The 17168-nt window shown below is 38.6% G+C and overlaps 1 protein-coding gene across 7 annotated transcripts; it reads right to left on the reverse strand.

Moving 5' to 3' along the window:
* Positions 1-355: 355 nt before the first annotated feature.
* Positions 356-14566, reverse strand: l3mbtl2 (L3MBTL histone methyl-lysine binding protein 2). Of its 7 annotated transcripts, none has more exons than XM_041973893.1 (17): positions 14446-14566; positions 13645-14032; positions 13422-13512; positions 13080-13210; positions 10321-10485; positions 8485-8602; positions 8104-8238; positions 6832-6917; positions 6477-6723; positions 6037-6104; positions 5670-5774; positions 5437-5584; positions 3819-3901; positions 3473-3707; positions 3250-3315; positions 2987-3133; positions 356-1000 (listed from the first exon to the last, which is right to left on the reverse strand). In XM_041973893.1, the coding sequence occupies exons 2-17, from the start codon at positions 13969-13971 to the stop codon at positions 609-611; spliced, it is 2544 nt and encodes an 847-aa protein (XP_041829827.1). In that variant the 5' UTR covers positions 13972-14032; positions 14446-14566; the 3' UTR covers positions 356-608. The 7 variants fall into 7 exon arrangements, with proteins under 7 accessions (XP_041829827.1, XP_041829826.1, XP_041829825.1 ...); XM_041973892.1 differs by having other exon boundaries at positions 13080-13213; XM_041973891.1 differs by having other exon boundaries at positions 13627-14032.
* Between the last annotated feature and the right edge of the window lie 2602 nt (positions 14567-17168).

Here is a 17168-nt window from a genome sequence, read left to right on the forward strand (position 1 = left end):
TGGAGTTTTAATAATGCTCAGTAGGGGGTCAAAAGTGTGCCAAGAAAATATCCCCAACACCATTAGACCACCACCAGCAGCCTGAATGGTTTATACAAACCAGGATGGATCCATGTTTTCACATTGTTTCCACCAAATTCTGAGCCTACCGATCAGACCAGGCAATGTTTTTTCCATTCAAAGTTACTTAAATCCCCTTTCTTCCTCATTCTGATGCTCTGTTTAAACTTCAGAAAGTCATCCTGACCGTGTCTACATGACTAAATGTATTGAGTTGATGATGTGATTTGCTGATAAGCGATTTGTGATAAGTAACTGAACAGGTGTACCTAATAGTCAATAAACAAGACATGAATTTAGTAAATTCTTTATTATTGACTTAATATTTACAAAAGAGAACTTCTTGATATTAAACAGCAAAGAAATTAAAACCAACATGAATAAAGTGAGATTATTGGAGGCTGGTCCTCATGAAATGTTTATTAAAATTCTTACCACACAATAGGATGCTTTAGGTTATTGGTTGTAACATTTCTTTTATGCCACAGTTATTCTATCTTAATACTTGGCTAAATATATATCGTTATTAGTGAAGTCAAGTCTCTGCCTCATATCACCATTTCTTCTCCGTCCCCTGTGGTGTCCTGCTCTGTGTGGCTCTCCCACGTCTCGTCCATGTTATTGTCATGGTCTTCGCTCCCCTCCTCTTGGTGTAGAAGTCGGCTTTGATTTTCACTCTGCTCTGCGTTGCTTTCCCCTTTAAAGCCCTGCTGCAGGGATCCACACTCTTTACTTCGGTTTTCTGATGTTTTACCTTCCTTGGTCTTATGTGCTGTGTCTTCCCAGTTGCTCTGCTCTGATGTATGCTGCAGTCCCAATTTAACCTGCTGGCCTGGCCCCTCCTGCTTGACTGGACACAGAGAAACTTCTTGATGCTTTTCTGGGGGCTCAATAGGAGTCTCCATCTCGACCTCCTCCACTTTCACCTGCACTGCGAAGACTACAGAGACATAAAATCAGTCAAATAATTCAAATTAACTGTAAGAACATAATAAAAATTACAATAAATATTTTTCTTTTTTGCAAGTTTTGTGAAATTTAATGGTAAATATGCAAAGGAGTGATTATATAGTAAAAAATTAAAGTTTTCATTTCCAGGACAGTAATCTTAATGGATAAAGCCAGGTTCAAAGTTGCTGCATTTTGTTAATATTTGAGAGTATTTTTACTGAAGATAATCACATCCAACTGGTAAACACTGTTAACCACATTTTTGGGATAAAAGGTTAAATAAACCAGAATGTGAATAAGATATGCAGGTGCTTGTCATAAAATTAGAATATCATGAAAAAAGTTTATTTATTTCAGTAATTCCACTCAAAAATGAAACTTGTATAATGTAGACATTCATTCCTCACAGAGCGACATATTCTAAATGTTTATCTCTTTTAATTTTGATGATTATAACTGACAAATAATGAAAACCCCAAATTAAGTATCCCAGAAAATTAGAATATTGTGGAAAGGTTCAATATTGAAGAAACCTGTTGCCACACTCTAATCAGCTAATTAACTCAAAACACATGAAAAGGCCTTTAAATGGTCTCAGTCCGGTCCTGTTGGCTACACAATCACAGGGAAGACTGCTGACCTGACAGTTGTCTAAAAGATGACCATTGACACCTTGCACAATGAGGGCAAGTCAGAAAAGGTCATTGCTAAAGAGGCTGGCTGTTCACAGAGCTCTGTGTCCAAGCACATTAATAGAGAGGTGAAGGGAAGGAAAAGATTTGGTAGAAAAAACGTTTACAAGCAACAGGGATAACCGCACCCTGGAGAGGATTATAAAAAGAAACCCATTCAAAAATGTGGGGGAGATTCACAAAGAGTGGACTGCAGCTGGAGTCAGTGTTTCAGGAACCACCACACACTGACGTACGCAAGACATGGACTGTCGCTTTCCTTGTGTCAAGCCACTCTGGAACAAGAGACAGCGTCAGGAGCGTCTCGCCCGGGCTAAAGACAAAAAGGACTAGACTTCTGCTGAGTGGTCCAAAGTTATGTTCTCTGATGAAAGGAAATTTTGCATGTCCTTTGGAAATCAAGGTCCTAGAGTCTGGAGGAAGAGAGGAGAAGCTCAGAATCACGTTGCTTGAGGTGGAGTGTAAAGTTTCCAGTCTGTGATGGTTTGGGTGCCATATCATCTGCTGGTGTTGGTCCACTGTGTTTTCTTAGGTCCACGGTCAACGCAGCTGTTTACCAGGAAGTTTTAGATCACTTCATGCTTCCTGCCGCTGACCAACTTTATGGAGAAGCAGATTTCATTTTCCAACAGGACTTGGACACACAGTGCCAAAGCTACCAGTACCTGGTTTAAGGACCATGGTATCCCTGTTCTTAATTGGCCAGCAAATTGGCCTGACCTTAAACCCGTAGAAAATCTATGTGGTATTGTGAAGAGAAAGATGCGATACGCCAGACCCAACAATGCTAAGGAGCTGAAGGCCACTATCAGAGCAACCTGGGCTCTCATAACACCTGAGCAGTGCCACAGACTGGTGGACTCCATGCCACGCCGCACTGCTGCAGTAATTCAGGCAAAAGGAGCCCCAGCTAAGTATGAGTGCTGTACATGCTCATACTTTTCATGTTCATACTTTTCAGTTGGCCAACATTTCTAGAAATCCTGTTTTTGTATCGGTCTTAATATTCTAATTTTCTGGGATATTGAATTTGGGGTTTTCATTAGTTGTCAATTATAATCATCAAAATGAAAAGAAATAAACATTTGAAATATGTCAGTCTGTGAGGAATGAATGTCTACATTATACAAATTTCACTTTTTGAACAGAATTATTGAATTAAATAAAATTTTTCATGATATTCTAATTTTATGACGAGCAACAAATCACCTACCCTACATAAAACCCCCCAAAATGGGGTGCATTTAAATGAGGCACACCGAGTCTGAGAAGAGTCCACTTACTTTCCTGCTCCTCAGGTTCAGTTTTGGGTTGTATGATCGGCACTTCTGGTAGATGATTTTGAGTTTGTTCAGCATCGATAACCTCAGGCTGCTGACAGTGGCGTTTTGTTTGGTAATGTGTGAGCCCCCTCCTGGTGCCCCTCTTTTCTACAGAAAAAATAAAACTGATTATACAAAAACATTATATACATCACAACAGGAGGAAGGAAAAATAAATGAAATAAATAAAAACACCCAGTGTGCTTATCTAAATCATAACGTACTCTTTCTCCCGTACACAAAAGACTTGGTTTTCTTGTTCCGTGCCAAGTGGGTTTCAGTTAAATCAACTAGAAAAATAGAATAAAAACCATGTGTCATTTTATTACTGAATAATCCCACCTCCAATTCCTATTAAAGAGCTAAAACTATATCAATAACAAAGAAGAAGAAGAAACTGTTATCTACACTTTTATCTCTGTGGGTATTTCTATCGGAGGTGTTTACCGAGCCCAGGAGGTGGCTGAAGCTGGTAGCCCACAAGCTCACACCAGCTGACGGGGTAGATGTCAGGGGACTGGTGATCAATCCACTGGTCAAACTCGTCATCCCAGCCGTCAAAGTGGATGAGCAGCAGGCGTCCCACGCAGCGCTTCACAGTGGCCACACACACCAGTCGTGGCTCCATAAGGTCCACCGCCTCTAGCTTCATGTTGGGAGAAAATCCGTGACCTGGGTAATCCTGATGAGAGAGGTTGCATCCTTATTATTTTAACTGTATACTTCTACATCTGTTCAGCTCACAAAAAGATCACACAGAGAAACTTTACTAAGTTTTGACTTCCTGTCTTACTGCATTGAACAGCTGTGCCGGAGCAGCTTTAGCTTTGGTTTCTTCCAGGTATTTCTTCCAGGTGAAGGTCTGAAGATCCCAACCTGCCAGGACACGCGTCAAAGCTCATCATTAGCCGTATGTTGTTCTCTCTCTAAGAACTGACCCGATAAAAAAATCTAACAAATACAGCAACATTTTCATAGCAAATATATTTTTTAATTGGGCTATGGACATGAAACTTTTGCCAGATGTTGGCAACAAACCAAGTAATTAATAAATACGAAGAAACAAAGACAAATAGGTGAATAAATAAAGTTATAGGTAAGGATTTGGAAGGGGGGAGAAAGGGGAGAAAGCCAGTCTTAAATTAATATTAGCTGATTCAGTAGAGCCCTATGAAATCCTAATTCTATTTCTTTTCATTTTATTTCTCCTGAATTCTGTTTGTTATAATGTGACCTAATTTTTCCAGGTGTCTTTTCGTGTGGTGGGTGTAAAAAAAAAGTGAAAAAATCAATAACAAAATATATTAATCTTTAAAGTTTTGTTTATAAAGATTTTGTAGGGGGAGATGTAGCCTCTGTATTGGAGCTGGCTGCTCAACCAGCCATTAACATAGTTTTTTTTTGTCTTTTTAACCTCAGTCTCTTGCTTCCTTTTATTGACAACTGATTTTTTTTATTTTTTTTCCGCCCCACAGTTCTTCAGCACGGCCTCTGGGCAGCGTTTGATGGAGGCTACTCATCTTTTTGGTGACGCTCCTACTTTTTTATCAGCTAGAATATTCTCGGCCTGTTGCTTCACCAGAAATGGAGGCAGCCTTTTCATTTTTTGTAGAGTTGAGCCATGTGACTGTTTCTTATTTATGTGGATAACTTCAGCGTTTCTGCTGGCCTCTTAGCCACTGCTAGGAGACTAAACCTCATCAGTGACGTCACTCAGACGGGGGACTGTGGCGGTCAAATTCGTTCAGATCTAGCCTTTCTTGTTCATTTGGGTCGCGCACTGTGAAAAATTCAATCCACATATGAGCAAATTCCACAAAATTCTACATTTTATAATTTTTTTCAGCTTCATTGTCAAATTCTGCAATTCCATCTGTGTTTACCGCATCACAGAAATCATAGTTCAGTCCAAACTACTGGACTATAAAAATGTGTCTCATTATCAAGGTCAGGATTCCTGAAGTTAGCAGATACAATTGTTTCAAAAACATCAATAAATAGCTTAATCATCATGGCCTCTATGCTAACCATGCAAGACTATCACTGAAGAGAAAGCATGTTGATGCTTGTTAAAAAAAAACAACAAAAAACATTTGGACAAGATGTGTAATACAAGGGGAATAAGATCAAAACTGAACTCTTTTGATGCTACAAAGCATCTTTGGTGGACAAATGGCACAACACCCCAAAACACCCCACCAACACTGAGGTTTGGGGTGAGAACATCATGGAGTAAGGCTGTGCGGTACAAACGTCTTACAACCAAAGAAAGGATAAATAGAAAATGTACCCAGACATGTTAAAATTCTGTCTTCTGGGATGATGAAAATGAAAAAAGCTCCATCAATAGCTCCATTTGAGCACACAAGAGTTGGAGACAAACTGACTTGAATCAAACACTTGATGTTTACCTTGAGGCACAGTGAGGGGGATGTTGTTCCTTTCGCAGAAGTTTATTGGTAGAATGGCATGAGACGAGGCATGGTAACAAAACCAGTCTGAGCCGTTGTTCGATATAGTACCATCAATACCCACCATGAGGTAGCCATCTGACAGAACCTAGAGACACAGCACAAACAGGAATAAGTCACCACTCCGCAGGAGTCAGAGGGTCATGCAACATGAGATATAATCCAGTAAGAACCTTGTGTACAGTGGCCACACAGATATTTCCCAGGTTGAGGGGGTCGATAGCCTCCAGCTTCATTCCTTCTTCAAAGAAACTGCTCCCCATGTAGGTGAACCTGGGCTTTAAGTCACACAGAAGCAATGACTTAACATTCTCACATTTCAATGAAGTCCACAGAATAGGAACTATGAACTGATAATTTAGCTCATTTTTAACATTTTCAACTAGTTTAAATCAGCTTTGAAGTGTGAAGAAATGACAGAGAGGAGAAACATGGAAAAGGTGTTATGAAATTCCACAACAATAAAAAAGGAGATCACTGCATCCGAGTGTTTCCGGATAAAAGTGATAAATCATATATTTAGTGTGAATGCTTCCTTACCTTTTTAAAGAGCGCGACAAAACTGTCAGAGTTGCCTTTAAAAGTAACAGCAGCTTCCACTGTGTTTGCTATGGAAAATGAAAATGTCATTTTTCTTGCATTACACGATGCAACTGCACAACACATCCAACAGTAAAAAGCACAAAATTACACAACTGACTGACTTATTATCCACCAGACACAGCAGCTGACAAACTCCATCAGTTTAGTTCACCTTTGATTTTTAGAAGTGTTTGACAGTTTTCACAAAAGACGACAATTTTTACAATTATTTTTTTGTTAAAAAGTCTGCAAACTCACTATTTAAATGACGATACAAATGGGTTAACCACAATTAATAGTGTTAATAATGAACACTATTGCGATTGCTCGACTCAAATCACTTGACGGTTGTGAGTTCAGAAACCTGGTCATCATCTTTAGACCAGTTTTAATCTCACCTGGTGCTTTGATATTATGACCCACTTTCTTGGACCAGCCTATCGGATGTACAAGAGGACTCCACATATGGCACCAAAAGTCAGCGACCACATTCTCAGGGGCGTCGCTTTGGTCTACATAAACCAGCCGAAGACGGCCTCCGATAATGGAGTCTATCATGGCAATGCGGGTTCGGCTCACGTGTTTGGGATCCACCACTTCCACACGCATGCCGACCCGGAAAGAGGTCTTCATGCTCTCTGCCATCTGGGCAAACAGCAAAGTGAGAGTCTGACTGATTATGTCTTACCTGCAACTTTAGGTTAATTTTGTATATTCACATGCATCATAAAAGTCTAGCAGCATTAAGTTTACCTTCAGGTTGAAGTCAACAGGTAGAGTGGTGGCTCCCACCAGTTTTTTCATTAGATAATCTTTCCAGTCTGGGATGTTCTGCACATCTGCAGACACACAAATTATGAAATTAGAAAATAACCATTCCGTACCATATTATACTGATTGTTCCACATTTTAGGACAAGCGATAGCAAATCTGAACCCCATAGAAAATCCATGGCATTACCAGGAGAAAGATGAGACACATGAGACAGAGCAATGCATAAGAGCTGAAGGCTGTTATTGAAGCATCCTGCCATCCATCTATGACAGGGGTGGCCAACGTCGGTCCTCAAGAGCCATAATCCTGCAGGTTTTCCATGCATCCCTGCACCAACGCACCTTACTCAAATTAAATGGATCCAACAGCCTATAAGGATCTGCACAATGACTCATTAGTTTAGGTCAGGTGTGTCGGTGCAGGGATGCATGGAAAACCTGCAGGATTGTGGCTCTCGAGGACCGACGTTGGCCCCCCCTGATCTATGACATGAAGCGTGGAGGCAGTAGTTTACGCAAAAAGGGGCTCAAACCAAGAACTGAGTTCATATGCATGACTATACTTTTCAGATGGTCAACATGTCTGCATTCAAAATCCTCTTTTTAAAAAAATATACATATACAATATACATGATTTCATGTAATATTTAATTTTCTGAGATTTTTGGGTTTTCATAAGCTGTAAGCCATAATTGTCAAAATTATAGCAAATAAATGCTTAATATCTCACTTTGCATGTAATGACTCTATATCAGGGATCGACAAATCCGGTCCTCGAGGGCCAGTGTCCTGCAGGCGTTGGATGTTTCCCTACTACTCCAACACCTGATTCAAATAAAATGGATCTCTAGTTCTGCAAAAGTCTGTTAATGACCCAGTCATTTAAATCAGATGTGTTGCTGCAGGAACACATCCAATACTTCTGGATTCCAGCCCTCGAGGACTGGTGTATATATTAGTTTCCCCTTTTAAGTTGAATTATTGAAAGTTTTGAGCAATATTCTGATTTTTTTAGTTTCACTTGTACTGTATCTAACAAGATACTAAAATTGTGGTCCACTGTATTAAAGGCAGTGGTTAAGACAAGGATCACAGTCACCACAGTCAGATGCCAGGAAGATGTTACTAAAGACGCTTTTCAATGCCGACATCAACCATCATCTATATCACTGCTATTCAAATTGTAGTACTTTTTTAAAGTCCACTGTTCTTCATGCTTTAGCATGGTTACAGTTTCATTGGCAAACCTCACCTTGTGGTGGCACAAGCAGCTTGCTTGTCATTGCGGACCACCCGATTGGGTTTAGTTCTCCTGAAACGAGGCTGCACCAGAAATCATGGCTGCTGTCGTGCTGAAAGCCTTCGTATCTCAGCAGAGCTTTGTATCCTGCAGGAAGGAGAGTTAAGGAATAATCGACAGGAAAATCATAACATTTCAGAATCGGATGACGTTTCTAAATGTTCAGCATCATAACCAGTACCACTTATCAACACAATAATATGCAACAATCTTCAGTTGTAGGCTTAGCAGCTGCTGGGTCATTATTGGCCTTGACTTGGCCTACATGTGAAGACTGGCAAAAACATACAAATATAACTGGAAAAAAGGAGAAAACTCTTATTTAGTACAAACCTGCAACCTGAATAACTGTAGCGATCCAGTACACTTTACTGGGAAGGACTGCATTTGTGTTGAGGACCTCCACCTTCATCCCTACAGTGATGTCATCCCACTGGGCGTACAATGGAGCCTTAAAAGAGGGAGAGTTTCATGTTGCACTGTTCACGGTCTCATTTATAAAACACTGCGTAGGATGTATGTACGTACACTTCCGCCCCCCAAAAAATCCATCAGTATAAAACCATGCACACCTCCAAGCAAGTTCCCTTTTATACATCACAGACTAATTAGAAATGTGTGCTTCTGAATTGGCCTTATTTACTGCCCTTAACATGCCCAAACCAGCTATTTATGGTCCATGCAAAGCAGGACTTGAATATTGTTGCATATGAAGAAGCCTACTGGTCAAAGAGGAAATCATGGCAACAAACAAAAAAAAACCTTGTCTGACACAGGAATTGAGGTGCTTGTGGTGGAGGCAAGTAAAGAAATCTTTGGTGGCCACAGCAGCAGTCACAAATAACAGTTAAACGCTGCGAGTGCAGTGTGTTGGGTGGAGCAGTCTGTCAGTGTGACAGCAGTGTAGCAGAAATAAAGTAGAAGCACTCAAAGAGCACAAACCTCCACCAAGACATTGTCTTTTTTTTATTATTATTTTTTAGTCAGAAGTGTAATGGCAAAATTATCACTCTCTCTCTAGAGTAAAGAATCTGGATCACCCCCAAAATCTGATCAATTGTTCTTTATTCCATTTCTGTCATTTTCTGAACATGTAATCGAAATCCGCACATAACTTTTTTAATTATGTTGCTAACAGACAGGCAGACAACCAACAACCCCAAATACATGACCTCTGACGTAGCGGAACTAATAAAAAATAAGTGGTCGGGCCTCAAGGTGGAGGCAAAAAAAAAAATAATAAAAAAAAAAAAATGAGGAGAGTGTCTGGAGAGGACAAGAGCACACCCGAGCTCACACACTGAACCAGACAGCCAAGGATGGTGAACTGACTGGTGCGCATGACTCATCTGGATGTGGTCAGGTTTTGATCGAAGCTTCATTCCAAAGACAAAGAGACACCATCAGCGCCATTAATGTCATCACTGATGAACGTGAGGAAATTAGAGCTGTGATGTGGAACACAGTGACTGTTATGTGTGACATATCTAATACATTAAAAGAGCTTTAAAAATTAACCTTTACATTATTGTCATCTCAAACGCTGCATTACATCCTCACAGATCCTTGCTCCTGAGTAAAGCCTTCCCGTCGGGGAGGGGGCTGTGGGTCGCGGTCCTCATACTGGGCGGGAGTAGGCCAGGGGGGAGACCGTTTGCCCTCCACCTTGGCAACATGATGGTGTCAGTCAGTGGTTTAGACTACAACCATAATGATAAATTTACTCGTTATTGCCACACAGACTGTGATCTCTGGGGTCCAGGGTTTGAAATTTGAGTTGTTTTTTATTTTTTTTATATTAAAAGCTGTTTATGGAGTAGTTTTGAATCACTACACAAGTATACAGTAAAGATAATATTGCTGTTTTAAATGTTTATAATGAAATGGGTCTATACATGTTTATGTTTATCTGTATATGTTGGTGTGAAGTGAAATTAAATGTTTAAGAGGATTATTGTGCAGTCTGACTGCAATTCCCACCTCACCATCGGCGATTTTCCCCGCTTCCAAAATGTCCGTATGCATAGATCACAACTTTTGGGTGTAAACCACGTTTATAAATGACACCCCAGGACTGTTTCAGGAACACACCCAGCTCATATTTTATCTCTTATTCAAGTACAACATCTATTTACTAGTTTTAGGCGGCATGGGGCAAACAGGACTCACGTGTGCAAAGCAGGAAACAGATGCAGCCAGAGATGTTTCCTTGTCCAAGTAGGCGCCCCAATCAAAAGTTGACAAAGCTGGAGAAATGACTGTACCATCCACTCCTGCTGGAGGGGTTTTGTTCATCTTATTCAGCACAGTAGCCTTTTTTGAAGGTGGCTTTCCCTAAAGAGAAAGCCAAAAAAGAAAAATAATCTGATCATTTGTTCAACCTGCACAAAAAGAGAGTTCACAATCCAATAATGGCCAACTAGGATCAAATCCATTTTTGGAATTTCTTTAGATTTAGTTTGAAAACTGTTGCTATTCGAACAGAATTCGAAGACCACCTTTTTAAGCCTTTTTAATGCTTTTAATTTAATGGCCTTAAATTAAAAGCATTCCTTAATGGCTTCTTAAATAAATGGCCTCATCCTTTTTGCTGCAGTCAGATTAGAGTTGAGTAATGTAAGAAGGTAGAGCATGATAGATAACACTCCTTTATAACATTTAAGTTGGAAGTAAATGTATTTAATCAGGGCTGAACTTTTATTTCCCTTATTTTAACCTAATTAAAAGCCAACAAATAACTGGAAAGTTTTGTTTGTTTGACAGTAAATAATGAAAAAGCTTCTCGAACAGAACAAACTTCTTTTCTCTGTGTAGAAAATATGCCATGATGCATGTGTGGTAGTTTGAGTTTTTTTTAAAGGGGTAAAAACAAAATTGCGGGTCTAGCAGCGCGCCTGCATTAGCATGGCTCTTTGCATTCAAAGAAAATCACTTTCGGAGTCAGGAACAGCAGTTTCAGGGAATTAGAATGAATTGCACCCTGTCTTGACTGCAGAAGACCAGAAGAGTCTCTTCCAGGTAAATGGCGGCGGATCACCTGCCTCTGAGGCGTGTGCTGGGATGAACTGGGTCGGGACTGCAGTGGTTTTGAGGAGCCGGCCCCGGCGGCTCAGCTGATGCTGCGGTTGGTAGTAGTCTTCTGGCTGAAAATGCTTCTGGCAGACGAAAAGCTTGCTGAGGACGCGGAGGGGGGTGTTTACATCCATGTTGAGCGTGAACAGCCATTGCCTCAGCCGCTCCGGGTGGGCGAGTGGAAACCGGTGAAAGGCGACGTTCGGCCGCTTTGTGGTGTAGCACGTGTCGACGCAACAAGTGTGCACCATTTGAGATGTTTCTCATTAACGGGCGGAAGCACTGAATTAAATACAAGAGTCAAACATGCAAGCAAGTAGCCTCAAAGGTTAAGCTAAGATTTCAAGTCCGGCGCGGTCGTCTTCTTCTTCTTCTATTATTTTTTTGTTGGTTTGTTTTTACTCTGCAGCGGTGGCCCAGTAATAGACTGGGTTTACTGCCACCCTGTGTCCACTATTACATGTAGCCTATGGAAAATCATTACCAAAATTAAATATAAAAAGGTCTGTTGGAGTATTATTGTTAAAAATTATATATATATATTTATATATATATATATATATATATAATAAATCTGTCCCTTACTTGCCTGAGAGCCGAGTTATTTCTGTACTAGTCTTAACATAAACAGTAAATAAATTATGTTTGGCCTATTATTTCTTTTGTTTAACAATGCTTCTTGCATATACTGTTGAAAAGCCTTTTTATTTCAATTTTAAAATGTGCAACATTTTTAAAGAAAATGAATTTGTTGGGTGAGCAGCAGAGTTGAATATGTGGGTTGTGCTAATGAAAAAATTGCTATATATCCAGGCCAGGTGCTATCAACAGGTGCCTGATTAGTAGCACCTGCTAGCACGGACCTTGCTTTAGCAGTTAGTTGGGATCGTAGAGTCAAAGTGTGAAGAAGTGGAGAATGCTATACTGATTGCTGCATCAAAAGGGTAACAGCTTTAGTCATCATTAGAGGTAATATCAATGCAGAGAGATATGGAGATGAGATTCTGGTGGCAATCCCATATCGCCACAGATTGTGACTGAACTCTATCCTCCAAATGACGATGTTTGCCCCCCACAGAGTGGGGTTTGTCAGAGATTACTACCAGAATTTGGTAGTGGAGAGAATGAAATAATTATCATGCAGTCCTCACCTCTTTGATCCTATAGCTCACCTCCTTGAAATTGATTATCTGTCTATCTATAAATTTTACTTCATCATTAAGGTAGAGAATTAAGAATGTAAAGGAAAAAAGCTAAAAAGCAAAACAAATATGTTGTTTCATGGGGTGTTCGCTTACTCTCTAGTCCACATATTTATCCAAACATTCCCAATTAATATGACTGAATAAATAAATTCAAATATCACTTTAAATGATGCAACCATAGGACAGAATTATCTCCATTGTTTCATAAAGGATGCCCCAGTGTTTCCAATCCTAAATGAGAAGCAATGGAGCTCATTTCCTTGGTATTTAGAGAATTCAAACAACTCTTATCAAGGAGGCTACTTGGATACTTCCAAGTCATTTTACCCAGTTAGGAGCATTCTTGAGAAAATTCAACTAGACCCTTATCTCTCAGTTGGGTTGGAGACAGTGTCCTAAAGGAGAGCTTGAAGAGGGAGGTCAGACATAGATAAGCAGAAGAAAATTGACTGAGTTGTGAAAGTGTAACTTAATGTCTACAGGTCAATAGAACAGTGAAGGTGGGGCTGATTGCGTATGAGTGTAGTCTAATTTTAGACTGGGTATAGAAATATGCAAAAATGTTTCAGAAATTACATTTACCAAAACAGGTTAAAGAAAATGTAGTTTCAAAAAAGTGTACAAAAAGGATACTACAGTATTTTTTCCAACCTGCAGACGTGCCAGTATTGAGGACTTCTTGGAGTTTGATGAATATGAGCGCGAGCAGGATGTGCTGCAGAAGCGTTTGGTTTTTGAAAAGAAGCTTTTAAAACTCCCAGTCGTTCCACACATTTCACAAACTACTGGAAGAAAAAATAGAGAGTATGTGAAATTTAATAGCAAATGCATATATATGTCTGTGTGTGTGTATGTATGAAGGTTAAGGCTGCTTTTGATTCAATTGACTTGCTTATGTCTTAAAGTCAGTTGAATCAAAATCAACAAAATCACAGTTGATACTGAATGAATGGATGGACGAATTATATGATGTTCTCAATATTTGCTCCATACCTGGTAGGTCATCTTTTTTTCCAGGCTTTAACCCTTCTCTTGATAAAACTCGTTCATCAAACTCTATAGGTGCTATTACATTGGACTCCCCCTATTTAGAGAGAAAAACTAGTGAGTAGAAAGCTATACTTCTCAATTGTATATAACAACTATAGCCCACCAAGATGCTAAAAGGCATGCAACAACTTTGAGGACTAATACTAACGCTATGGTTTGTAGTTACCGTTGTAAAACTCTGGCTTTGGATGGTGGGTAGGCAGTTTCTACAGCCTGTTCCACTGCAGGAGGAACAGTGAGGACGGACAAACACTGTAGGAGCTGCTCCTGGCCTCAGTTTCAGAGCCCCTGTAGGTAGCTTGGCCTCAAAGTACTCCCTGCCAAAATGATCGCTGCAGAGGTGAGAGATGGGTGTGGCAACCCACTGTGTGCGGGTACGCTGTACCTGCTTCTCCCACTTGCGAAATTCATCTGGGTCCTTGGGGAATTTAAACAATGTTACGCCATCTTTAGCAGTTTTGCCACAGCCATAGGCCACACAGTGGTAGGGCATGGTAGTTTAATGCATGACCTACTTCTTCTGGATCTGCAATTTCTTTTTGGTCTGAAGGTGTCTAAAAGACAAATGAGAGAGATCATTGTATGTTCCAACTAACACACAATCCTCTATCGCAAAAATGAAATTTAGACACTATATTAAAATATTAAATCATTGCTAAGATAAACAGTTTTTGTCCATTATCCTCAGAGGAGAAGCTTGATACTTGATTTTGTGGACAATACCATGACTCATAATTTTAACAAACCACGTACAATAAAAAAAATATATACAGTTAAAAAATCTGTTTACAAAATCTGAATATTTGTCAAGCTGGAGAACAAAATGTAAAGGTCGTTAAGAAACTCATTTGTTTTTGCTGGTGAAATAACTTCTAGCACTCTGCTAATTAACTAGCTAATTGCTATTAACACTTTTGTCCAGTAAGAAGCAGCAGTTTGCTCGTTATTAATTAAAATGACTACTTACTGAGTCTAACTATGTTAAAGCACTTGGTTAAGTGTCTCAAACAATTTAAAAGGTGTCCACATATAGGTGGAAAAGTAACTAAACCTTCGTAGGTAGGTAGAGTACTGTACTTTTATCTGTTTTGTCGCGTTTTTATGACGCAACAATCGCCTTCCTTTACTGCACTTTTATTGGCAGTTAGTAAATAACAAACAGTTACAATGGCGCCATCTAACGGCATGGAGAATGTGGAGTCCTTACTACCTTGCTTTCAGTTTCTGTTGAACAGAGCCTTTTTTCGGTCAAACTGAAGTTAAATGAGAAATATGACAGCATTTCTATCGAAAATCAGGTTTACTTTCTGAATGGTTGTAGTAAAAACTTGCTGAAAATGAGCTAGTCTTGCGTCATTAATTCCCTGCAAGCATTTTAAATTTACTGATCATTTTTAACTTATCATTTCCCCTAAACTGATATAAAACTGTGTAACAAAAAATTATTCTCCTGTTGTTTTAATTAACCACGACTACAGTAAATATAAAAACAGTAACTGTTTTTGTGTAAAAATCCATTCAAAGTTTTCAATATCCTTCCCCTCCTTTTCCCACCAGGGTTTATTGTGCAAGTTGTATCCTTCGCTTATCTAGAATTGTGCTTCCCATTTGTAATGGTAATGCTTCTCAGTCAATCAATCAATCAATCAATCAGTCTTTATCTACAAGATATAACACTTTCACATACAATGAGGTACCCAAAGTGCTGCACAGTTAAAGTAACATTACATAAAAACACCAAAACAACTATAAAACAAACAATAAAAGAGAAAAGATAGTAAAAAGCCTGGCCTAATGATCATGCTCTCTGGAATTAAAAGCCAATCTAAAATGATGATTTTTTCAAAAAGAGATTTAAAATCATTCAAGGTTTTGGCAGACCTCACAGAAAGAGGGAGACCATTCCAGAGTTTAGGGGCTATTGAGGAAAAAGCTCTATCTTCCCGAGTCACAAATAAAGTCCTAGGGACTACTAAACTCATATGATCTTCTGACCTCAGAGCCCTACAAGGACTCTAAGGGGCTCTGAGAGTTGTTTTAAATGGACCTGTATATTATCTGATATTATCTGAAACCCTCTTACTGGTAATTAACTGATCTACAAACCACATGTAAATTTTTTTTAAAAGTGGCAAAAGAATTCCATCTGTATATCATTCATTTATTTGCACTAAAAGACACAACTAAAATAAATTACTTTCTGTCTTCTTTGAACAACTTCACTGTATTTGGAAATTCCCCCAAAAAATCTAGAATTTGATCCCTGAAACAAATCAAAAGAGAGATAAATACATTTCATTACCTTTCCTTTTAATGACATTTTAAATAATTTGGTAATCAAGAATACCAATTGTTGATGTTTTCCTGAGGAATCCATGTTAATTCTGGCTGGGTACAGTATTTCAGCATGCCAGCAGTAGTAGGTAGTAGGCAGTAGTTGTCTTATTTTGCTCTTCATAATGGGCCATACACTTTGGCAATAAGGTCTTAACTTCAGGCAGGTCAATGAAACACACACCCTGTGTCTATGAGACCAAGCTGTTGTGAGTTGTTGAGCAAGGTCTGGCATTGTCCTGCTGAAATTAGAGATCGTGTGGTCTGGCTGCATACATACATACATCACTGTACTTAAGTATTGAGTCAACATTTAATTCCCTATTCAATATATAAACAAGAAAACCAGCAATGCTTACAGCTGTTCACTGAAACATACAAACAAGGTAAACATATTGTATATTTCTAACTACAGTTTACAATTATATTAATTGTTGTGGGTTGTTTCCATTACCTCTGGAGTGAAAAAAAGGCTTCTCCCAAAAACTGCCATTAAAACATTAAAGTTTAATATTGTCTTCTACTTTTTGTTTCTCAAAATTGCTCAATCAACTTTAATCCTAATCAAAACTACAAAATATATAATTATTTTAATCTTTTATATGTCAAATCCATGATGTCACAATTTAAATGAAAAAAAAAGAAGAAAATTAAATTTCTTTAAAATATATGTTTGTGATCTGGGAGATAAAAAAAACTATCTTAAATGTACATAAATTGATTTTAAAAAGCATAAAATAAAATTATTTAACATGTACTACATGGAAAAGAACTCATTTTATCTGCATTACTTTTTCACAAGACATCAATTGATCAAATTGGCATTTAGAGGGTTAAAATACTTAGAATAAATACATATTTGGTAGTTTTGATTAGGAATGAAGTTAACTAAAATATTTTATTTAAAAAAATAATAAATAAAAACAAAAGCAGTGTTTGGGAGAGGAGTTTTTTTTTTGGCCTTTAAAGACTTGAAAGAGTAGTAAATTCATCCCCAGTGTCTTGTTGACCATTAGGACAAATTTAAATTGGGATTTCAAAGTTCAAGAGAAATATTTTCTTTAAAAACATCCCATGTGGAATAAGGCACATGGGATGGTTTTTTAAACAAAAATTATTTTGGCCAAAATTTGAGGGAAAATTTTCCTGAAAGAACAAGAGTCTCTAATGATCGACAATGGTATAAAGTGAATGTTTGGGATGTTCACTAGATCAATTTTCTGGTAATTTATTTAAGGAACCTTCACATATATAGTGTTCTTGAAGGTTTTTTTCAAAGCTCTTCTTTGGATGTTGGCTGTCTTTTGATCTGTTCTTGTCAAGATTATCTCAGACCTCAACATTACTGGGCTCTGG

Source organism: Melanotaenia boesemani, chromosome 21 (assembly GCF_017639745.1).
Source record: "Melanotaenia boesemani isolate fMelBoe1 chromosome 21, fMelBoe1.pri, whole genome shotgun sequence".
Taxonomy (NCBI): Eukaryota; Metazoa; Chordata; class Actinopteri; order Atheriniformes; family Melanotaeniidae; genus Melanotaenia; species Melanotaenia boesemani.

Coding starts and splice junctions, on each gene's coding strand:
- l3mbtl2 (XM_041973890.1), bottom strand. CDS start 13,971: ATGCCCTACCACTGTGTGGCCTATGGCTGTGGCAAAACTGCTAAAGAT. Junction 3,708..3,818: donor CGGCACAGCTGTTCAATGCA/GTAAGACAGGAA, acceptor CTCTCTCATCAG/GATTACCCAGGTCACGGATT. Junction 3,316..3,472: donor TCAGCCACCTCCTGGGCTCG/GTAAACACCTCC, acceptor CTATTTTTCTAG/TTGATTTAACTGAAACCCAC.